We start from the raw sequence: 25,155 nt of genomic DNA, 5'->3' as shown, positions 1-25,155 counted from the left end.
TGTGTTAATCCCACTCCGCTGTGGTCAGGTGACTCGTTGCTGAGCAGCTGTGCAGCCTCGGTATCACCATCAGACAACGGGAGTCACCGGCGCTGCACACACTCCGCTTCTTACGTTAAACGTAAAACCGCTCGGTGAAACGCCGCCTTTAGGAGTGTGGTATCCGCGAAACGACATGGGGGACCGAGTAGCTTTACTGCTGCTGGCTGTAGCGGCTTCGGCTCTGGCTGCCGAGGTAAGGAAAATACGTTTTTTTGTGAGGTATTTCCACCATATTGTTGCTGTCGGCTGCGTCAAGCTACCTGGAGTTAGCTTCAATTCAACCGGAAGTTAGTTGACGGTACCTTCACAGTAAAAGCACAGATTGTTTAAGGTAAAATCAAGGGAACGGTAATTTACCATGACACTTCAGTTTGATCAAATTACCTAACTTAAGGTTTAAGTAGCAGTAAGGGCGACGTATTTATTTTCAGAGTACAAAACATGACTTGCTTCATAGCACCAAAAACCAACCTTGTAGCATATTGAAAGAGACAGGTCCTTTGCCACTTTTGTGTTGAAGGTTTTAACCGGAAGTCATGTGCTAACGTCTATCTAGTTTGACACCGACTGAATGCTTGGCTATTTCTAAATAAAGACCACACGTTGTTTTGTTAAACACCACCTGAATATTTAGATATCTGTTAGTAATTTCCGTTGTTTTATTTGTAATGAACTTCCCCAGAAGCGCACAATATAGACACAGAACGTGTATTCTTTTAAATACCATTGCTTGGATGCTTTTTCTCAGGCAAAGTCTCGCTTTAAGCCTGTCGAAACTGATTTATTGCAACAATGGAGAATATGTCCTTCTCTTCTTGATTTAAAACGGCACTCTTTATATTTCGCTTTCTTTTGTGAGGAAACGGGAAGCGATTTGCTTTTCTCAAATTAAAAAAGGTTACAAACAAGTTGTCAACAAATTATATTCCTTCATGGATCTGCGCAAATGGCTCCTAGCGCTAATATTGGTTGTTATTCGGGCTCATTTAATGCCATTTAAAGTCATTATAAGGAATACATGAAACGTTTATTGTCTCATTTTCCATATCCTGAGGGCTGGTTTTTATGGGAGTGGGCGTGTTTTAGGGAGGAAAATAAGTAAATAAGACGTCTTGTTGCCTCGTAATGAATCCTTGATGCCAGATTTTGACTGAAACTGAGCGAATAAACCCGTGAAAATGACATTATCCTCGGAATACAAACATTAAACAGGCTCTCCCTCATATTTCAGTGACATGAGAGAGAATAGAGAAGTAAGATGGCGGCGGTGCACTGCAGCATTTATCGAGGGGTCGGGAAACTGGGAAGCCAACAGCAGCTTTTCACTATCATTGTTTCCTTTAATGCCATGTTCTCACCCACCGTGGTATTACACACAAAGCATGTCTCTGATAATGTATTTCTGCGGGCATAGTGACACAAAATCACTGCTCAGCCATTTTTCCAGCGTCTTAGCTTTGTTGAAACAGCCAAAATGCAAGAAAATACGTTATGTCACTGAAATGTTAAAAATGGCAGCTTTTTAAAAATCAAATCCAGCCCTTTCAGCGCACACATTTTAAAAACGTTATGTCATCGTTGTCAGTTGTGTAATCTTCTTAATCCTGTGATGCATAAATGCTTAGTTCCCCATTGTAAGGTGCATTTGGTGTCTGGAAAATACCGAAAGCGTTTAAATCATAGGGATTTCCCCAATTGAGATTTATTTAACACTTAACAGAATATCCTGTACGCACCATGGCCTTGTTGTGAGAGAAATGACACATTGCTTTAACCAACAGCAGCCACATTGTTACAGATGGGAGCTGCAATTGTTCCAGAGGAGCATCTGCTGCATGTGGGATTTCTGGTTGTTACAATTATAGTTAACATGATAAATGAGTTACTTGTAATAGATCAATAGTGCCAAACAATGGCTATTACACTCCATTTAGGCCCCTCGATTTTGCTGTCTTGGCCATTTCTGCTCAGCTTTTTTTCTCTCTTGGGATGAATCAGGTGAAATGTGGCAGCCGACCTTCATTGTGTCCCACACACACGTAGGCCATAATCAGTGGGAATGAAATAGTTTAGGCTGCTCATCAAGCAAAGGGGTGGCTTTGTTCGTAATCCATTGCTTAGCTTACCATAAGGACCCCCACATTAAAAAAATCAAAGCTACGATATTGTGATAAAGTTGTTTAAGATTTAAACAACCAAGATGAAATCAGACTCGAAAATGAGATGTTGCTAGTGTTTGATGTCATTAGGGTTTGTTTATAACCCCTTTCACACACACAGATCAAGGAAGCTGCTTTTTCCTGACGGAGCCCGCGGTGTGGAGCGTGGGAGTTGGATACCAGCCTTTGTGTATTTGGGAATCCTTGGGAAATGGCTCTTGGATGGGTGCAGGCGGCCAGTGTGTTTGTGTGCATACTGCAGTCTTTCAGCCCGGGGCGGACCAGCCCTCTCCCCTTATTAGAGAGTTTAATGCCATTATGCCTGTTGGCGCTGCCAGTGTTTCTCTCTGGCACCTTCTCTGCTGCTCACACTGCAGCTTTGATTCTTAAAGGGGCCCTTTAATGCTCATTTTCAGGTTTATATTAGTGTTTTGTTCCTCTATTGGGACATGTCAAAGAGAAAATCCACTTTAAACTACATTATCTTCAGTCTTTCATCCAGATTTTGCCGAGAAACACTTCCACTTTACTTTAGCTGCTGAAATCAGGTAAACTGAGGGTACGATGTGAATAATGTAGCCCTTCAATTTCTGTATTTCTGATTATTGATTGACCTGTTAACCAAGAAGCTCTGATCCTGACAGACGGATTGCAAAAACCTGATCTATGCAGGTGTGGATGTACATATGGAAAGACATTTAGAGAATTCATTGATTATTGTATTGACAGAACATGAACCGCCCTATTTGGATTATTGATTATTTGCTGGTTTTGTCAGACTTCTATGAAAGTAAAATGAAAACATTTCAATGTTTAGGTTGTCTTTGGGTCATTTTGAGTGACAAAAAGCACTTTTACTCGTTAAATTACATCTAAATCATGAAAAACTGCTGAGTTGAGATACTAAAATGTGATCATTTGCAAATAGGCCCCATTCAAACCAGTCACTGTGGCCATTACATGTGCCAGTCTTTCCTCATCTCAGTAAACAGTGCATGTTGTCATTGGGCAGGACTGGATGTCCTCTTCATAATGAGACATGAATGGGGTTTATCTCCGCTGCTCACTATCTTGTTTTCTTTATTTAAAAGTCCTCCATTAGCTGTTTAAAATTTTAAAAAAGTCCTTGTCCAAACGGCACGCATTGTCCATTTAGTCAACAACAGCAATGACACAGCAGCAGCGTTCCCAATTAATGTTCCTCTCGTATCCCCCCTCCGCTGTCTGTTCCCGGAGAAAAGCATTCCTGACCTTTTGATAGCGTTTCTGTTGTCACGGCCCCTGGAAACGGGGATGTGCTTGTTGTCTTTTTGAGGCTGCGTATAACTGATAAATCAGCTGTTTGGGAACATTGGAGATGTTTTACCTGTTAATCTTTTGCTCCCTACTTGTTCCTTTTTGTCTCCTTTGTGTGTTCATGGTGTGTTTTCCTGCTGGAAGGTAGCATCGGCCCTTTTTCAAAGCATGTTAGGAATCTGGTCGTGCAGATTTCAGCGGTGCAGCTGAAAGGCCGGCTTTGTTTAGTCCAATGAATGAGAGACTATAATGAAAAGGTTTGATAAGATCCAACAAGTGTCTGATAGCATAAGAAGCTGGCCTTCGAGGAGGAATTACGGATTTAGGTTGCATAACACGTGTAAAGAAAGTCATAAAATCCTGAAATGACCTAGCATTTCAGCACTTCCGCTTCCCTTGTCTTGAAATCAGCGTTTTTGAATTTGTATTTGGTTAATCTAAAATGTGGACCAAGAAATATGGACCCTGAAATATTCTCTGCCGGCGATGTTCCCTCCCCTGAACAGAGATGTTGCTGCTTCTCTCTTTCGCTTTATTACCAGATCACAACTATCTGTAATAGGTCAAACATGTGATAGTCGTAGCCTTTATTGCAGCGGGAACACGCCACTCTCCCTCCCACATCTCATATGAGAGCAAATCTCGCCATCATTCATCACCACCGGAGCGTTATTTCCATCTGCAAATATCAGCAGTGCGCCACGAAGACACACTCTTGGTTTCTCTGCTGCTGAGTAAGCAGCTCTTGGTACAGAATCTGAATAATAAGTCGGGAAAACAAGTCGCCCCGACCTGCGCAATTACTCAGCAGCAGCACCGAGTACACCCCACACACACACATCTGGAAACCAGGTCTCTGCCATTTCCTGTCGCGGCATCCATTTTTTGTATCATACATATCCATCATAAGTGTCCCAGTCAAGGCTGTGATGTGTCTGTGACGTTCCTCGGAAATATGACCTACCCGGCAATAATCTGACCGAGGCCAATGCAATCAAGGTTTAATCTCAGATCACGCACCATCGGAGTGTGATGGATGGGTTAGTCAGGGTTGGGAGGGTTACTTTTAAAATGAAATGTGGTACAATAACTAGTTACCTTATCTAATCTCAGTATCGAGGGCAGGAGTTTATACAACAACACTCAAACACGTGAGCACATACTACAGTTTAGACAAATCTGACCTAAAGGAAATGCTCCAGTTAAGCTCACACACACTATTTTATGAACATATATCAACAACTGAATTAGAAAAATGAACAAAAAGAAATCTGTTACCCAAACCCAGAGTACATTTGAGTATGTAGGTGTGAGATTTAGCTGCAATCAGAACACGATGATACAGCATGTGTGTCTTCACACATCGTGAATCGGCTTGGCTCTTGGAGGTGTTTGCTCCAACAGGCTGCTTGTGTCCTCTCCGTTGGGTCCAAGGCTGGAGGTGTAATGATCGCAAACACACCTGCTAAGCTTTCAGTTATAAAAGAGGAACCCAGCTGAAGTCCCTCCTCCCCCCCCTCCCCTCGTCCTCTCTGGTGCCTGGGAGCTGGACGTTTCTTTCGTGCAATACCGCTGAACACAAATCCAGTCATTGGCTGGTCATGGCTCACAATACAAATATGAACCTGAAAATGAGCATACTTTGTCCTCTTTACGTCCTGCAGAAATGTCTAACCTGTAAATTGTGCTTATTTTCACCTCTGTAAACACACAAAAACCCCCCTGAGGGTCCTTGTTTTTCCAGGGTATATTCCTGCACTTGTAGAAATGATCTCAACCCCTCTTCTCCTCTCACTCCTCTCCTCCCATGCCTCCCCCCTCCATCCTGGGTGTTCGGAGTTGCCATAGCACTCGCTGTCTTCCCCAGGTGCCTGCTACTTGGACTATAATTAGGCCGCTGTGTGTGTTATTCCCGTCGTTACTCTCTCCCATTCCTCCCTCTTTTTACCATTTTCCGCCAGAACAATTTCTCACTCTCGCTTCATTTTCCCTTCTGAAGCGCTGTGTCATCCATACAGTGTGTTACTGATGGGCCTTCTGCCCCCGGCTCCGGAGTCACAGTTCAGAGGGTTTATGAAACTAGTACCTCTTGGAGTCGGGGCGACACGCCATCAATTGTGGACGACAAGTCCTCTCGGAGTCCAAGTGTGAAATTGGAACACTTGTTTGAAATGCCAAGTTGAGAGTGTGTGTGGGTGTGTGTGTCTGAGCAAACGACAAAAAAGAAAGAAAAGAAGGGCGAGCAGGAGGTCTGCGGCTGAAAGTGGACGGTTATTATTCAGTGCCCTGCTATTTCTGGACTGGTTTCCTGTTTGGTCTCCGTGAAAGAGGCGGACTTCCTGCGTTTGTGCAGTGGACAGCCGTGCGTGTGAGGAAGCCATTGTTAGAGAATCCCTGAATTGTCGGTATGCCTTGTAGGAGAAACCAAAGACACTTCTCTTGAGATTCTCTGCTTGTTATTTCTGAAAGTCATTTTTATTTAGAATTAAATGAAGGCTGTAGAAACAGGAGAGTATACATAGTAATCTTCCTTGGTGATAGTTTCTGGAAATAGTTTGTTTACCTTCCCTCCCTGCTGGTGCGGCTGCTCGTAACCACTGAACACACTTCCAGATACACACCCCCATCAGCACCCCAGGGCCCAGATCACAATAACTCTCAATAACAACACTAATGAAGGATTACCTCAGCTCACAGTCAGCCGTACATCATTTTTATGCAGCTGCAAACACGGCCAAGAGGCGTCTGCTTTATTCTGCAGTGTTTCCAGACAGAAAAGTGTTGCCTTAAGCTTTTATTGATGCAAACACACACATTAGGAAATGTGTTGGGTAATGCGAAATAGTGATGATTGGGAGAGGAAGATTTGAAGGATTGATGGGGTTGACGTGGGGAAAAAAGATGATGCAAAACAGACGACAATGAAGCGTAACACTGAGGTTTAATTGGTATTTAGATGCATTTTTTCATTTTAGGGTGAGATTGTTTAACAAAATAAGCAATGCTATAATTTCGAAATCAATATCGTGAGTCGAGTCGTTGGGTGTCATACGTGGGACAATGTGTCATTAATTCTCCCTACATACCAGCCCAGTGCAGAGTGACTCCCAGTTGATCTTCTGTACACCTGATGATGAGATTCCTCCTCCCTGGTGACTCGGGTGAATGGCGTTGCCTCAGGTTGCTTTGGCGACGAGGGCAAAGGGAGGTTATAACAGGAAGTTCCCCCTGGAAGGAGAGCAGGCTCTGTATCCATGGCTGTTATTACCCAGGAAACCCTCCATCACGTCTAGCCAAATGAAGTAGGCAGAAGTCAGAACGTTTATTTATTTTTTTATCTACACACACTTAATCACATTTTAAAGAGATTTGTCTGGGTTGCTAATTCCCGTGGAAACCCTCGAGACAAAGCTTAATCTGCTGAATATGAATGAAGATTCAAACAAACTTGGATTCCCCTCAAAGTGGAAAACTTTTGAGGACAAGGATGAGCATTGAGTAAGAGAAAAAGAGCTAATCAGGGAGGGGATTGTTATTTGATATGCAGAAGCAGACAGACGAACAGGATGGGCTCTGGTCAGTTACACAAAACCTTGATCACAATTTAACCCCAAACTCAGCCACAATAAATCCCACACCCATCTTATTCTCCAACATATTCCGGCTTCACTTTTACCCCGCTGCTGTCTGGTTTTGCATCTACCCTGTAATTGAACCTATGTCCGACAGGGAGTGTGAGGGGAAGCGACGCCTGCCCTGTAATCAGTGAAACCGAACACTGTGCACTCAATCTGCTTCCCAAACATCAGGCGTGGATAGCTTTACTCACACACGGAGCTGGATAGCGTTGCACACACACACGCACTTAAAGTCCAGTCAGAGACGATCGGAAGGTTTTAAGTAACAGCAGGGCCCTGCTTGCCAAGGGGATTACAGACAGTGGGTGTGTGTGTGTGGACGTGCATTTCTGTCACCTCGCCAGCCCTATCTTATTCAGCCGTCACATATCCTCCGAGCTAAGCAAACAAATTCCCACGGCCGGGCACCTTGTAAACAACACACAGACAGGCCAGCTGCTCGCTTCCAACGCAGTGATTGATTTAAAGGAGAGCACTGTACGTTTGTTGCAGTGGTGGAAATGAGATTAGCTGAAGTGTTGCACTATACTTTAGCTTTTTCCATCGCTACGATTGTGGAAAAAGTAGCCGAAGATGGCAAGAGGGTGTATGTGTGTGTGTCAGTGTGTGGCTGTGTGACACATCCTGCTCTCCAGGGACTCTTCTGCCCCTGGGATGAGAGATGATATAAACCCCCCCCCCCCCCTTTTTTTTTTTACTAAACCCCACCACCTTCACCCAACTCCCCATGGCAGGGCTGGGCCGCTCAGATAAGAAGGCACAATTAATATCACCGCGGGACCAGCGCCCACGGGGACACTTCAAAGTGCGCGTGCTTACTTTAAACTGCCTCTGTGCGAGGGAGTGGATGCATGGCGCGTGTGTGCAGTTGTAAGAGTGGGAAGCCTTATTTCTTTTTCACCCATCTTCACATTTAATGGGTAATAAACCCGCTTTTTTCGCTACTTTTTATTACCGCTGATCACATCTGTGAGTGCGGCAGCGGATTCATTCACACATATCAGGACTTTTTAACACTCCCTTTACACAATCACTTTCAGATGGGAATGGTTAGGGAATTTACATAAAAGGGAAGCAAAGTAATACATCTTTAAAAGCCCCCTACGTTGGGAGTGCAGTGATTGATGAGATGGTTCTTTCCTTTTTGAGACGGGAGAAGCAGTAAAACGTGTCACAGTAGAGGCAAAAAATAAGCAAATATGTCCTCTTTAAAGTATTTATTCTAACTTGTTTTTCTCCCAAAGAGACAAGCATCTGAAGGATTCATTACTTTTTGTTGCAGTTAAGATAACATTGTACGCTCTAAAGTGATTTCTGAGATTGGTGAACTCGGCATAATAATGAAGCTAGTGTGTTCAATCACACAGGCGTCTTCAAATCGCTAATTTTGCTAAGATATTCAATTTAGCTAGATTTTTGAGCCCTTTTTGCTTAACAAAACAGAGATTATTGATTAAAGAGGACATATTTAGCTCATTTTCAGGGTCATATTTGTCTTTTGTGCCTCTACTGTGACATGTTTCCATGCTTCAATGAGTGTGAGGGAGAGAAACTATTATTATTTTACCTCTAATCTTATTCACCTGGGAAAAATGCAGTGCATAATGAACTGGAATAACCCTTAAGGGCGGCTCATACGACATGATGAAGCAAAGATCACGTGTGTCGGAGGTTTACCTGGCTGTGATCTGGGTCATTGGTTTCCAGCCGAGGGAGGAGGCCACCTGTCTGAGATGGGACGTGTGATTTGAATTAGGATGTAACTTTAATCCCTCGTGTGAACTGCGACAGTGAGCTCCACATAAACCTCCTTGGGGTTGCAAACCACTCAATCAAATTGCAGCGGGGAATAATCGGACTTTAATCGCTTTACTACCACAAACTTGTTATTGCATTACATTTATTAGATTCTCTGTGTGTCTGTCTGTCTTCCTCTTTATTAAGCAATTACATTTCATTCCAAATCTTTGTGAGGATGCTAAGATCTAACATGTTGGAAGTACTAAGCAGTGTGTGATTTTGGTTGTTGCTAGCTTTAATTGAGCGATCATCTTGGGGTCAATCTGATAAAGCCTCGGCCTCCTTCCCTCTGGCGATGGCTATCCCGCCAGATTGAAACCAAACGGGGATATTTCTCCTGACCCGACTGCCGTCCTAATCCTCAGTGCCCAGATTACCACTCCCTCCCCCTCATCCTCCTCCACCCCTGCAGGATGACCGGCTGGCAGACTGGCAGAAATGTGCCCCAGAGCTGAGATAGGATAAAGAATGAAGGAGGGAAAGAGAGAGAGAAGAAAGCCTGGTGTCTCCTTCTGTAATATGCTAACACTCTGCTGCGGATCTGTCTCTTCATTTGTTCGTCTGCTTTTTGCTTTATGTCCATCTGTCGGCTGCTCAGGGTAGATGACTGCACTGGAAAGTAAAAACAAACCCATCCTACTGTTCTTCTCTGGTAAAATACTCATTAGGATATACACACGCACTAAATAATCATTCTTTATCTCTCAAATACGTCTATCTGACACCCATCTTCTCCCTGTTTTCCTCCCTCTCTCTCTCTCTCTCTCTCTCTGGCCCTTACTCACATCATTTCGGTTTCGCTTGACCTTTTGCTCGAGCCCGAAGGCTTATTGTCCAATTCATCTGTCCTCCAATCTCTCCCTGTCTCTCCCCATTGTGCTTATTGTTCCTCCTCCTCACTTTCTCCTCCTCCCGTTCCTGCCTCCGCCATCATCCAGGGACTCTGATTTATAAGCTTGCAGCAAAGGCTCCCCCTCCTCCTCCCCTCCCCCTCCTCCTCCTCCGCCTCCTCCTCCTCCTCCAGCAGAAGACAGAGCATTTGAGAGATAGCAGTGCAGGGGCTGAAAGGCAGGGAGGAGATTTGCCAGCCAAAAGAGGAAGTCACAAAGCATTTGAATGTCAGCGAGCGGTTGGCACAGACTTGCGTACCTGGGCCTAAAGCGGACAGGAAGTGGGTTTTATCTCTTTCAACAAGCGACAGGGAGAGGCCAGGGGTTGGGCAGATACGGTCGAAATGAAACTGGGCACCCAGGAAAGAGAGTTAATTAAAAGATAGCACGCCAAGGACGACTTATTTAAAGATTGTTGTAAAACTTTCTGCCCTCATGTTGAGCAGGGTGGGGTTTGATCTGTTCCCTGTTAGCGCTGCTCGCTGATTTCCCTGCTAACAAAGATGGAGACATCATGTGACCTCTGCAGGTGCATGGCTGACCCTCAAAAGTCTCAGCTGAGAGGCCCTGTTCTTCTTATTTTCCGATTCATGTTTAATGTCCATGCTTTAATGTAACCTCTTTTCACCCTCTGTCTGAAACCACAGTCCAGTCTGCTCTGAGTGTTTAGCTAGCCGGCTCTGTTGTGATTGGTCAACCCGTTAAGAGGTGTCCCGCCCCTTAGCCTATCAAAGCACTAGACTGATAGTTTGTGTTTATTTACCACTGAGAAGTTGTTGACATTAATGCAGTGTCATGTCTATTTGTCGAGTTAATGGCTTGGGTTGGGCAATTTATTTTTAATTACAAATTCGGCTTCCAACGGTTATGAAAACAAGATAATAGAGATAAAGCGATAACGGCCGACAGGAACAACAACAACAAACACTGAGCGAGATTTGTTACCCGGTGGTGTCTGCGCCACAAGGCAATTTAAGCAATTTGTTTAATCATCTGAAACACAGAGGGAACAAACAATCACAAAGAGCAGAACGGAGAAAAGTGAATCTTGACTTCCTCCATCGCAACACACTCTTTCCAACTCAAACCTCGGAATTTATTTAAACTACATTTGTATTTAAAGATTATACATTATTCATTTAGAGGCCCTGTTTTCCCTTTTGGTTGTTGTTTTTTGACCTTTCCTGTCGTGTGTTTGTTTAGGTTTTGTGTGTGTAAATGGTGTTTCGGTACACAGTGATGTCACTATGTAACTTTTGTGCTTCAAAATACCAATATCTCCTGTTTTCATAAGACACCTTCGAGCTAAATCTATCCAAAGATTTACATTTTCAAGCTGCAAATGTGTCCAAATGGATGAGGCAACTCCTCTCTCACATTGGAAGGAGACTTTATGCCCCCGGCTGTTGGGAGAGAATCAAGTCTGCAGTAAAAAAAAAAAAGAAATGCTATCCATCTCACAACACAACATTTGTTTGCCTGCCAGTGCCTTCAAAACCATTAACAAGATTAGGGAGCGCACAATGGCAGCAGCCCCTCTTCTCCCTCCCTCTGTCTCCCTCTCTTCTCTCCCCCATATTCCCTCCCATTTTGTTTCGGGCTCATTTGCCGGTACAATGCAGACATTCACTGGCTGGTCTGCACCTCCTCTCCTCGGGGAGCTGCAGCACAAACACACACGGAGGCAGAAAACTATATAAGATGATGTTGATTATACAGCTCCTAACATTTTGAGTGCAGGTCTTTCACCTGTGAAGGAGAATTGGAAGAGTAAAGAATATCTTCCACTGGAGCACACACTCTCCCCTTGCCTCGGGCCAACCTGCTCCTGTGCTGTGCAGAGAGAAACCCAAAATGAATCAACAGAGGCTTATATAAGCAGCATTCTGCCTGCATGTACACTATTCCCATAAATGGTGTTGCACAGGGCAGTTGAGTGCGTATGTGTGTGAGGGTGTATCAGATTGCTCCAGGCTGGGTTTGAGGCAATTTATTCTTATCGCAATATTGATTTTTTTCGATGTCCATCACTTTTTTTTGGCTCTTTTTCTTCACGATCGTTACTCGACACCTGCCGAAGACAAATATGAACAGAGGCATTGAAACTGCCCTAGTTGAGAGTTTCTAAATCAGAGATTGATGGAAAATGTGTTTCCATCCTCCTCTCATCTTAAAGAGGCCCTATTATGCTCCCGTTTTTTATGACATCTGACTTAATCTCTCCCTCTGTGTCTCCTCTTCCCCTCCAGGTGCCTACAGATGTTTCTATGGGTCTGTTGGCAGAGCCCCAGGTGGCGATGTTTTGTGGGAAACTCAACATGCACATCAACGTTCAGAGCGGCAAGTGGGAGCCGGACCCCTCGGGCACCAAGAGCTGCATCGGCACCAAGGAGGGCATCCTGCAGTACTGCCAGGAGGTAAGAAGGGGGAGTGTGTGGATGTCTTGAAAACACAATTGTGGTGATAGAAAGGAAATAAACAGTCTGAAATCTGGATAAGACTGGATTGCATTATCTCCTTTTTTCCTCTCTAGCTGATTTCTTATTTTATTTTGCTCTGTTTGGGCAAGTGAGGACAATTTTCACACGTAGGTGGAACCAATAAAATGCACGCCAAGATGACAAAAACACAAGATAATGTGAATATCAGCAGACAGACGGAGGAATTTATTCCTGCTGGTTTGAGAGAATGTAAGAGCACAGAAGTCCATCACGAGTGGGTTACGGTCTGCAAGCGGATTTGTTATTTTATTCACCAAAATCCCCAACTTGGCAGGTCGACACGATGCAGAAACTCTCAGTAAACAAGCTGCTTAAAGCCATGTGACTCTGCTTTAATTAGACGGTGTAGAACAAACCTAAACCAAACGACACAGTGAAACCTCTGTGTCGTTTCTCCGGGTAAATTGCCAGCAGTGCAGCGTAGGCGATCGCTGAGGAAGTGATAGAGAGGGTTGTCTGATAAACAGATGTGATGCATAATGAGATTTCTCTGAAATGCATTTAAAAAAAGAAGATAAGTCCTCAATTGTTGGAGAAGAAATCCAGCGATAACAAACAGACGAATCAGCCTCAGGACCCAGCCTCTAATCACTTTATCATTTTGAACTTGAGTATCAAACCTATAAATAAAGATATGAATGATCGTTTCTGTCCTAAAACTAAATGTCAGATCCGATTTAGACTGTGAGACTGAAAGGGAGTTTTTTCCTGTGCATTTGGAGACACACAAGAGGAGAGGAAGCAGGAGAGGGGGGGGGGTCTTGATTCAAAACATGGTGTGGTGTATTTGGACAGTGTGATGACATTGTGCAGAAAAAGGTGTCTTTTCTGGCTTTATCGTGTCACTATAATCTATTATAATACCCTGTGTGTGTGTGTGTGTGTGTGTGTAGGTGTACCCAGAGCTGCAGATCACCAACGTGGTGGAGGCCAACCAGCCGGTCAGCATCCAGAACTGGTGCAAGAAGGGCCGCAGGCAGTGTCGCAGTCACATGCACATCGTGGTGCCGTACCGCTGCCTGGGTGAGTCCTTTAATCGCAGTGATCTAAATAATAATCCGGGAATAAAAACCTGATTAATCACAGACTTGAATTACTATTATTTTCTTGTAGACCACCAGGCCAGCCTGCTTAAAAGGGGCCCTCGACAGGATAGTGTGTTCTAAAGGTTTTTGCGTGTGTAAATGGAAATGCAAAAGTTTAAAATGGTAAAATCTAGCAGGTGCAACTTTATCCTATCAGCAGACTGTTTAACCCGTTTGTTTAAATGTGTGTTCCTGCAGTAGGAGAGTTTGTGAGCGACGCCCTGCTCGTGCCTGACAAGTGCAAGTTCCTGCACCAGGAGCGCATGGACCAGTGTGAGAGCCACCTGCACTGGCACACCGTAGCCAAGGAGGTGAGCACACACACACGCACACTCGCACATACTTCCATTACTGTAACGAACGAGCAGGAGCAGATACCGATCCATCTTTCTCGTCCTGTGTGTGCGCAGTCCTGCGGAGACCGCACCATGAATCTCCACGACTACGGGATGCTGCTGCCGTGCGGTATCGACCGCTTCCGAGGCGTTGAGTTTGTGTGCTGTCCCGCGGAGGCGGAGCGTGACGCCGACAGCGCCGAGAAGGACGCTGATGATTCCGATGTCTGGTGGGGTGGAGCGGAGACTGATTACTCTGACAACAGGTACACACACACACACACACACACACACACACACACACACACACACACAGATGAATGGGGGCAAGGCAGCAGCACATCAGTTGATCAGAGGTACTGCCACTCTCATTTCCAGCATGAGGATGAATTGAAAGCAAACTGCAGGTAATTTCAAGTCTTTGTCCTTCCCTCCCTCTCATCCACCCTTCCTCATTACCTCACCCTTCACTCTCTGTCACCTCCTCTTCCTCCCAATTTCCTCTCCATATGTCTCCTTCCTCCCCATACCTTCATTTTTCCATCTTCCCCCTCCCCCCCATTTTCCTCCCAGTATGGTGCGAGAGCCAGAGCCAGTGGAGCAGCAAGAGGAAGCGAGGCCATCTGTGGTGCAGGAGGACGAGGAAGAGGAGGAGGAGGTAGCCCCGGAAAATAACGAGGAAGCAGCAGCAGCAGCAGCAGAGGATGAGGAGGAGGACGAGGAGGAGGAAGAGGACGTGCTGGATAATGACCAGGACGGAGACGGAGAGGAGGACGAAGAGGCAGTGGAGGACGAGGAGGACGAGGAGGACGAGGAGGAGGGGGATGACGTCGTGCTCGACACGTTCGAAGATGACACCGATGAGCCCACCACCAACGTTGCCATGACGACCACCACCACTACCACCACCACCGAGTCTGTGGAGGAGGTTGTCAGAGGTGGGGATTTGTTTTTATGTGTTTTGGTGTTCGTCTAGTTCTAAATAGATTTTGTTTCTCGTCATCAGGGTGTTCTAAGCTTACTGCGCTTAATACATCTCACTTCCTTTTTAATAGACCTTAAATGCCCTGTTATGCATTTCGGGGTTTTCCCTTTACTGCAGCGTGTTATATACACCCCCCCCCCCGTCTGAAACACCTCCATTAGACTTCTTAGTTTACTTCCTGAACATAGTGACATCCTTATGTAACACTCTCGCTTGTATTTGCTAGCTCTCCAACACACTGTACGTGCTAGGCTAAGAGGCGGGACATCTCTAAGCGGTTGACCAATCATCACTCACTGAAAATGAGCATAATAGGTCTCCTTTAACCAGAGGACATTTCAGTTAATGTGACACAAGCACACAACACGTGTTTTTTTTTTGTGCTTTGCTAAACACAAATTAATTTCCTGCTGTCATTTTTCTTATTGTGCTCGTTTATTATTTCAGAGCTTTCATTAGCCACGTCCCATTACTATCAAAACAGCTTTGTTTCTTCATTTACGGTTAAATGTGTCTTCAATTAAATTCCAAGATGCAGAACTAGCTGGCTTTCTTCATGCTAGATTAGATCAAATTGGATATACTTGTTACAGCGGCATGTTGAAAGACACAGCACATGAATTATAAATACAAATGAAAACCGTGTGGCTTCAAACCGAAGCCTTCTTGCATACCCGCTGATACAATCACAGTGTAACGGGCATATTTTACAGGTGAACGCACGGGGATCTTTCCCTTAAACTCCACAAAAACATGACACGCTTACCTGGTGAGCTTTTCTGTGGAGGTGTGTGTCTGAATCATGACAAGTGTGTGTGTGTGTCCTCCCGAAGATGTGTGCTGGGCCAATGCGGAGACTGGTCCCTGCCGGGCCATGCTGCCCCGCTGGTTCTTTGACCCCCAGGAGGGCCGCTGTGCTCAGTTTATCTACGGCGGCTGCGGAGGCAACAGGAATAACTTTGACTCAGAGGAGTACTGCCTGTCTGTGTGCAGCAGCGTCAGTAAGTCCTGCTCGATCAGCAGCCGGTGTGTCTCTAACCCTCGCTTTTCACTCGCTATTAACTCCCCTCCTGGCTGACCTTTAGCTTCTCCTCGCCGTCCGTGTTTTGTCCGTCAAACCACTAAGTGTTTGCTCCTAAAACAGACTTTCCTATAATCTCTTGTGGATTCTTCAGGCCTCTGAATCTGATCGTGTGCTCTTCCCTTCATTCTCACACTCACAAAGCTTCTTGCTTTATTTAGTTATTAGATTTTGTCAAATTCAAGGTTGTATCTAAAGTGTATTTCTCGCCACTTCCTGTGGAGCTCGTCAGTAACAACGGGAACTGATTGCTTTTCGAATAGCTGCTCTTTGTCATCGCCAAGTGTGTGTGTGTGTGTGTTTGTAGCAGAAGGTGTTCTAAGTGTTATGCTCTGATGGTGATTTCAGTGACCTTGCTGGAAGTGTGTGTGTGTGTGTTGTGTGTGTGTGTGTGTGTGTGTGTGTGTGTGTGTGTGTGTGTGTGTGTGTGTGTGTGTGTGTGTGTGTGTGTGTGTGTGTGTGTGTGTGTGTGTGTGTGTGTGTGTGTGTGTGTGTGTGTGTGTGTGTGTGTGTGTGTGTGTGTGTGTGTGTGTGTGTGTGTGTGTGTGTGTGTGTCAGGGAGAGCATGATCTGCCCTGCAGCAAAATGGAGTCATGCACTCTCCATCTCCCTGTATTTTAATCTAATTTTATCCGTACCAATGGTGTGGAGTGTGTGTGTTTTTGGTGAGGGATTTCTGCTAGTCTGAGTGTAGTTTGCGGTGAAAAAGTGCTGCAGTATCTTATTTCTTCAACTGCAAAGCACACAACTGTAACTTCCTCGCAGATCATACAATAATCACTCGTATAACGTTATTGAATTTGGCTATTTATTGGTTTGGCTTATTAATTGTTTTGCAAAGTTTCCTTTTTATCAGGCTTTTTTTCTATAATGAAATACCCCGCTTAAGTGATGTCACAATGCCCTGCTGTAATAATACAAAGATAGGTCAATTAAAAAAGAAGGTAAAATAACAAACTATTTAGAAGGAAAGAGGAAAGCTTTTGAAAAAATGTACAACACAATTTAAAGTAAAAAATCCTTTCATACATTTCCATTAAAGACTGTTGTTCTGAGGACAACCTGAATTAAATTGAATTATTCTACAAATAATTGTTGCTAAAATAACTCTTAACTTCAACTGTTTTAGGCAGAAATCGCCGAGACAGACATCTTTAAACCTGAGTCAATAAAATCAAACTGCGTGCACAATGGTCACTTGAAGAAAGGGAGAAGTTGCGATTGTTTTTTTCCTCCTGTGCAGTCAGGCGCTTTCGCTAGACGTAACTGATTTCACATGACCTTCACACACACGCACACACACAGATTCATACACCAACCACTTGGATGTTTTTAAAATTCTCCATTCTAGGTAAGAGTCCTGATTTTAAAAGGAAATTCCTTCGTCCTTTAGTGACATATTTGCACTGGACTAAATGTACTTTCCACTACTTTAGCAAACTTTTGGGAGATAATCCACTTTCCTCTGATTAAATCCAGATTTCATGCAATCATATTTGTCGCTGGTAAATCGACAAAATGTCAGTCTGTGCTTTTACGCCCGGAGGAAATGTTCCAGAGTCAGTGTTTCACAGGGAGCAGAGTTATATAAAAGAGGAAGGGTTTTGTCTCTCTGATACAAAAGACTACAGGTCATCTGAGGCATTCGCTTGTTTGCTTTTGAAGGGTGTTGGTTTCCAGCTTCTACCCTGTTTCTTCATCTCACTAACCCATTTAACCCATTTAAGACGCCCTATTATGCTTTTACAGTGTGCTATAAAGGTTTCTGTGCATGTAAATGGCCTGCAAACAAACCTAATCCCAATTGTAGGTGATAGGCTAAGGGGTGGGACATCTCTAAACGGTTGAGCGGGAAGCTAACCAATCAGAGCGTACTGGGCTCTGGACTCAAAGCATGGAAACAGTTCACAGTACAGACACAAAATACTAATACATGACACCTGAAAATGTGCATATTAGGGCCTCTAAGTGTTTAGTGTGTGTGCAAGAAAGACCAACAAACAGAAGCCTCCTGGAAAAATCTTTGAACCCTTTTTCTTTATCTCCCTCTACTTCCTTTTCACACAGTCCCCGCAGCGACGCCCAGCTCCCCCGACGCCGTGGACCACTACCTGGAGACGCCAGCTGACGAAAACGAACACGCCCACTTCCAGAAGGCCAAAGAGAGCCTGGAGGCCAAACACCGCGAGAGGATGTCGCAGGTACTGACGGATAGGAGGGGGAGGAAGGAAGGAAGGAAGCAGAGGATATTTAGCAGACTGAAAGCCCATTAGCAGTTGTTTTCACGTGAATGAGTACAAAATGAAGACATTTCAAAATAGAACATCTGGATTTATTATCACATTGTCCCCAGCAATGACAAATAATAACTGTAACCCTCTTAAAGTGTCATTATTTTAACCAGAGTTTGAATGGCTCTGTCTGTATTTTGCAATCGTATCTACAGGCGAAACATCCCCTTATTCCACACAGTTGATTTAATTCTTGCATAAACTCTTAGGTAATTTCCTTGGTAAAGGCCAGGGTTTAATTAAAGAACCACCATTTGAGTCAGAGAGGGTGAAACTGACGTACAATCATCTTTTTACAGCATGAAACTCGCCAAAAAAGTGAACAGAAACTGTCAATATGGAACTTCCAATAACCTAGTCATACTGCACTTTGGCTTAACACATAAACGTTCTGTTAATAAAACCAAAACTCCCTCTTGTTCTCAATCTCAAAAGGATTATTTGAACAGGATCTGTTTAAATATGCAAATTGCACAAAAATGCCCCATAGGAATGAATGGGAAATCGACAAGCTCCAAATCCCCCAACTTTGACATACTTTCTAACAGAGGGAGATGATTAAAGTTTAAACACCTCTCCAGACTCTCAACCTGATGAAACAGTATTTCTTTCAGATTTTACCCAGGATTTAATTCTTTTCATTTCAGGTGATGAGAGAGTGGGAGGAAGCCGAGAGGGAAGCTAAAAATCTCCCCCGTGCGGGCAAGAAGGCCGTCATCCAGGTAAAAAAAGGACACGCTGGATGCATAGACCCGCAGTATCTTTTGCGGTGTGCTTGTTTATCTATGTGTTGCAATGTGTGCAGCGTTTCCAGGAGAAGGTGGAGGCGCTGGAGCAAGAGGCAGCCAGCGAGCGGCAGCAGCTGGTGGAGACGCACATGGCCCGGGTGGAGGCGCTGCTCAACGACCGCCGCCGCCTGGCTCTGGAGAGCTACCTGACCGCGCTGCAGCAGGAACCTCCCAGGGTACGCTACATACAGGAAACTGAATGAAATGTATTTTCAAAGATCTCACTGTTGTTTCCAAACCTTCTTGGTGCTGATTTTTAACGGTATGAATGTCTGGGTTGTATCTGAATCAACCGGATCTTCTGATATGGAGAAGTGAACGAGAGGAAAACACTGATTTGTATCGGGTTTGACATATTTGAGCTTCCTCTCCGTCGCAGGCACGATGATTTGTTTTCCGATCCAGACTGTACATTAATAAATCACCCCCGTCCTTCCTCTGCTCCTCACCATCTGTCATCGCCTCCTGCAGCCCCGCCACGTCTTCAGCCTGCTGAAGAAGTACGTTCGTGCCGAGCAGAAGGACCGTCAGCACACCCTCAAACACTTCGAGCACGTCCGCATGGTGGATCCCAAGAAGGCCGCGCAGATCAGACCTCAGGTAGCATCAGGATTAAACGTGTAAATGAGCCACTTTACCAAATATGGTGTGTATTGTACTTATGCTCGTGTGTGTTTACAGGTACTGACCCACCTGCGCGTTATTGAGGAGCGTATGAACCAGTCTCTGGGACTCCTCTACAAGGTGCCCGGTGTGGCCGATGACATCCAGGACCAAGTTGGTGAGTGTACACATAAATGTACAGATATATGGATAACAAACACTCTGTTCGGATTGTGTTATGTCACAAACAGATTTAAATTCTCTGAATTCCAGCATCGAAAACACCATGGAGTTGTTGATAAGGACATTCATTTTGGCCTAATTCTTCTGTTCAAAGTCAAAGGAAACTGTTTGCTGGGAACATAAATCCCTCTCCCCTGCCCCTCTCGCTCGGTTTCTGTGGGTTTTGGGGCTTATTGGAGTTTTGTGCGTCACGCTGCCATCTGTGTCGCTGTCTCGGAGATGGTCACAGTCTGTGCTACGCGGCAAAACACGGGACCAAACATACGCAGAAGAAAAGATCCAGGGGATTTCTTCTCTTTTTTACTTTAATGTTAAACACCTGTCGGCTAATTTAATTATTAAAGTCGTTGTAGCGACTAGAGTTCAAATAAAAATCACGGAGAGCTTTTTTATGCTGAAACTTACTGAAGGCAACAGAATGCGAGAATATAGTAGTTAGATAAATGACGTCTCCTCTTCCTCCTTCGTTTCTCTTTTGTCCTCTCTCCTTCCTCCCTGTTCCTCCCTGCAGAGCTCCTGCAGAGGGAGCAGGCGGAGATGGCCCAGCAGCTGGCCAACCTGCAGACGGACGTGAGGGTGAGTTACGGCAACGACGCCCTGATGCCGAACCAGGAGCTTGGAGACGGTCAGACCGACCTGCTGCCCCTGGAGGACTCGCTGAATGTGGGGGATGTCTTCATCCACTCTGAGAGTTTCAACCAGCCCAACACGGAGAACCAGGGTAATGCAGTGCAATCCACTGTTGCCTTCCTATGTGCTTCAAAAATTATGTCTAAACATTTTTTTCCCTCGCTCTCTCTAGTTGAGCCAGTGGACTCTCGCCCCAATTTTGACCGAGGCATTCCCACACGACCAGGTTGGTACAAACATAGCTCACAGCATAGCTCCACCTTCTCTCCTTCTGTACACAATTGTTTACAAAGCATAATCCACTTGACCAGGATTGAGCTGCCGGCTGAATTATATATTTAAACACACACCATATATTAAATTCTCAGTATGTGTGAGGAGAAAAGAGAGAGTGTCACCATCTATAATATGTTACCTTCCTTCCCTTTTCAGTGACTGGCATGAAGATGGAGGCGATGCCCGAGCTGAGGATGGAGACCGAGGACAGACAGAGCACCGAATATGAAGTCCACCACCAGAAACTGGTAAAGACACACAAACCGTGACACACAGGTGGAAAGTAACATTTACTCAAGTACTGTACCTAGAGGGCCCCTAGTATGCCTTTTGGGGTTTTCTATTTCCCTAAGCGGTTGACCAATCACAACAGAGCGGGCCAGCTAACTAATCAGAGCAGACTGGGCTCTTTTTGAACATTAAAGCATGGAAACGTGTCACAGTAGAGGCTCAGAGTATAAATATAGTTCTTGCTCCACCTCTGCTCTCATTCGCCACCGTAAACGCCATATGCTCATGACTAAACATGGAGGAACACACACAAGCATGTAGACATACGTGATGCGTTTACTGACACATGCAAGCTTGCACGCTGCCCTCTCTTTTTCATAAGCACACACACACACGTCTCCACCTATGGTAAACTCTCAAGGTTGTCACCATGGAAACAGCCGTGATAATGCGTGTCAAGCAGGTATTTTTCTAAAACAATATCTATTCATTAATCCCATCCAATGTGGTAATACCAGCACACAAAAAATAAAGCTCAATTCATCCCCAAATCCAAAGCCGTGCACCTTATTCCCCTCACCTCTAGGCGTTAATCTCTTAAGCCCTACATTTTATTACGTATCACATTTCCTGCATTGACAAAAAGCAGCCAGCGTTTAAAGCAGCCTCCCTGAGTCGACTCCTAATTTGCTATTCCCCGTAACCCCCCCCCCGGTCAGTGTTTTTTTTTTTTGTGTACATTCTTACTTTTTTGGTTTATATATATTTGATTTAAATGTTCTCCCGTCTCCACTCAGTTTGGGGTTCATTTTTGTGTAGTCGGTGCGGTCCCATCAGTCCTGCTGGTGGCCTGGTTTCGTTTTCCTCCCTTCAGAAGACGCCTTTTGCTTCCATTTGCTTTTGTTTCTGCATGAAAGCATTTTGTTTTTCAGTCTTGCCTCTTCGTGTTGTGTTGGAGCTGAGTCATACGGCATAGTGCGCGGCTTTCTGTAGATCAAGGACGTGCAACATTTAAGTCAACAGCAGAATAAAAACCTACCGTAGCTGTTATGATTTCAAGCTAAATTTACTCTGTAATGACACTGTTTTGAGCAACAGGTACATGTTTAGATGTGTAATTTCACGCAGCATGCAGTGCGATGTCATTTCATTGATGAAAACCAAAATAAATGAGCGGCAACTGTGAGTGTTATTCTCCTGCAGTCATATTCAAGGGGGTCCTGTTATGCGTTTGGGGTCTTCCCTTTCGTGTAGTGTGTTTTATAGGTTTATGTAAATGGTCTGCAAAGGCTACAATTCCACCCCCCCCACACGCCCCCCCCTGCCTGAAACGCGTCATTGGATGTCTTTGTTTACTTTCCTCCAAAATTCCATCACCTGACAAACTCTCTGCCCTTCACCTCCCCGCAGGTCTTCTTCGCAGAGGACGTCGGCTCCAACAAGGGCGCCATATCGGCCTGATGGTCGGCGGCGTCGTCATCGCGACCGTGATCGTCATCACCCTGGTGATGCTGAGGAAGAAGCAATACACATCCATCCACCACGGAGTCATCGAGGTGAGGAACAGCTGACCTGTGTGTATGTGTGAGCGCTGCGTACAAGCTGTTCTGTACGGCAGTCAATCTTGTGTGTGTGTGTGTGTGGGGGGGGGGGGGGGAGGGGGCACGTGTGAGAGCAAGCTACTTCCCTCCATCCAATGTGTGCATCACATGTAGATGTATGTATGGAGTATACACAGTATGCTTCCAGGAAGCATTAAAAAGCGTTTTCAGTGTGTGTGTATATGTGTAACCTCCCCCCTCTATTTTCTTTGGCTACCCTCCAGGTGGATGCAGCCGTCACCCCCGAGGAGCGCCACCTGTCCAAGATGCAGCAGAACGGCTACGAGAACCCAACCTACAAGTTCTTCGAGCAGATGCAGAACTGAGGAGAATGTCACACACATTTCACACACACACACACACACACACACACACACACACACACACACACACACACACACACATCTCCTCCCACACATCAAACACCTCCCCTTCCCTCCCTCCCTCCTCCACCAACGTCTCCAAAAAAGACAGATCAATGTGACTGAATTAGTTAGTTACGACGAGCAAACGGAGCGACTGTAGCCAGGGTTTCCTTTCGTTCCCTCCTGGGCGGGACCGCGTTCGTTCACTTTATCGGAGCGAGACGCCTTTTAATTAAAGCCCCGCGTTTTTAAGTAGCTCCGCCTGCTGATGTATGGTATTAAAAAAAAAAAAAAAAAAACAGGGCCGTCCAGTGCAGCGAAAACAAACCCACCCTTTGGGGAAAGAAGCGCTTTCTCTCCCCACTGATTCGAGGTTGGTCTGTGGTTGGGTTTTTCAGCGTTTGACGTGTGGCGAATCTGACCTCTGATCAGTGGGAGTTGAGGCGCACGCTGACCCTGGGCTTCGTTTAGAAAAATGAGCCACATCATTCGTTGTCTCATATTCTTTTTACTGATTATACATAATAAAATATAGGCTTAAATCAAATGTATTTTTCTAAATGAAGCCCCTCACTACCGCACTCACTCTACAGTCTACACTGGAGTATCCCCTCCTCCTTCCTCCTTCCTCCTTTCTCCTTTCATTTGTACGACAGCTGGGCTGTGTTAAGTCACACGAGGCTCTTAAGGATATTCGGAGACGCTGATATTAATGAGTATGCTGATGACGATGGTAGTAATTATGTATTCTGAATGAGCTGTTTTTTTTTTATTTTTCTCTTTTCGTTTCCAGTTTTGTTTTTCAAAAAAGATTGAAGAAAACGGAGGATAAAAAAAAAGAAAAAAAAGATGTAAAGTCCTTTTTTTAAATTGCGTGTAATGTTACTGAAGTAATGCTGAAGTCTTAGCTGTTCCTATGTAGTGCATGACAACAGGATTCGGGAAAAAAAAGACACAAAAAAAGATCTTAACGCTGCTCTCTCCTGAGATCATTTCTTACATATAGATTGTCATTCTAGCAAGATTGTACATTTAGTATCTTCTCGTGATCACGTGACTCCAAACGATGAAAAATATATATAAATCTAGATGAACGGGCTCTGCTTTGATATCATGGAAAATACACATTTAAAAAGATCTGTGATTTTGGGATTTAAGTGTGTTTTTCTTTTCTTTTTTCTTCGTTCCTGACGCTTCATCTCTGTTTGTATTTTCACGGAAATATATTGATCCTTATGCATCTGTTTTTGTTGAATTCTTGTTATGTTGTTTGTGTGGAAAGGGGCATGTTGTGGATGTGAAGGTGAGGGATGGGAAATTGGAAAAATAAATGGGAGGTATCCGGCATGAGGGATGGGTTATGGGATTATGTGTGTGTTTTGTCATTTTCAGTCTGCTGTTTCGTCCAGTTGTAAGCCAACACCGTCTTTATTTTGTAATGATTTTTGCTGATAAAAAAGTGGAGTGCTGAGAGGAAGAGGAGGCGAGGAAGAGAGGAAATGACTTGCAGTTACGGTTGAATAGCCAGGCCTGTGTGTGTGTGTGTGTGTGTGTGTGTGTATATATCTATCTATATATAGATAGATTATATATATATATGGATTTTCACTCTCGTTCCCCTTCCTTTTCCTTCAGGCATGCTGCTCACTTCTTTACCATCAACACACTCCTCACTGTCACCTGTATAAAGATTGTAGGCTTTGAGAGAGATTACAGCGAGTCAGGGAATACCAAATCTCCCGTTCATCTCCATACAGTCATATTAAAGGTTTGTCCCCATGTTAACATTACATTGAAAGAAACACAGTGAGGAGATGGTGGATTTTATGAAGGCTGCAGTGGGGTGGGTCCTTTGGTTTTCACAGTGTGATCATTAGACGCCCAGCAGAGGGCAGTAGAGTAGAAGAAGAAGCAGGATTTTCTTTCTATGGTTTTTATTTTTCCTTCTCTGTGGGGTTATATATTATATTGGTTTTGTTTTCCACTGTGTAATATTGTGCAGGCCATTTGCATTGACTGGGAAAACGCTTTCTACACTGTATTCCATAATAAAGTTTTGAATGTACATACAGGTGCTGTCTTAGGTTTTTATTGTATTTAAGGTAAGATTTAAACCTTTATTGAATATAATACAACATGAAAAAGTGTATTTTATAGGAAACCCATACACAACATTGCACAATAATCACATGCAATGTAATACAACATTTAAAGCTATGCTAATTTCTAATGCCAGTCCTCAGAGTGGCATCTAAAATAATACATTTTAAAGGAGTTAACAGACAACTATGTGACAGATTTAATTCTATTGACTT

The 25,155-nt window shown here is 44.4% G+C and overlaps 1 protein-coding gene across 1 annotated transcript; it reads left to right on the top strand.

Moving 5' to 3' along the window:
* Nucleotides 1–8: 8 nt before the first annotated feature.
* appa (amyloid beta (A4) precursor protein a) lies at nucleotides 9–24,905 on the top strand. The gene is given in 18 exon segments (XM_063877422.1): nucleotides 9–235; nucleotides 12,075–12,242; nucleotides 13,220–13,349; nucleotides 13,610–13,722; nucleotides 13,822–14,012; nucleotides 14,320–14,684; nucleotides 15,565–15,732; nucleotides 17,880–18,013; nucleotides 18,751–18,825; nucleotides 18,909–19,067; nucleotides 19,363–19,491; nucleotides 19,573–19,672; nucleotides 20,249–20,458; nucleotides 20,540–20,593; nucleotides 20,800–20,891; nucleotides 22,285–22,321; nucleotides 22,324–22,430; nucleotides 22,700–24,905. Coding segments are annotated over 18 exon segments (2,394 nt in total). The 5' UTR covers nucleotides 9–175; the 3' UTR covers nucleotides 22,802–24,905.
* The last annotated feature ends 250 nt before the right edge of the window (nucleotides 24,906–25,155 follow it).

The sequence above is a fragment of the Eleginops maclovinus genome, chromosome 24 (assembly GCF_036324505.1).
Source record: "Eleginops maclovinus isolate JMC-PN-2008 ecotype Puerto Natales chromosome 24, JC_Emac_rtc_rv5, whole genome shotgun sequence".
Lineage (NCBI taxonomy): Eukaryota > Metazoa > Chordata > Actinopteri > Perciformes > Eleginopidae > Eleginops > Eleginops maclovinus.
This window is presented reverse-complemented; position numbering and strand designations above follow the sequence as displayed.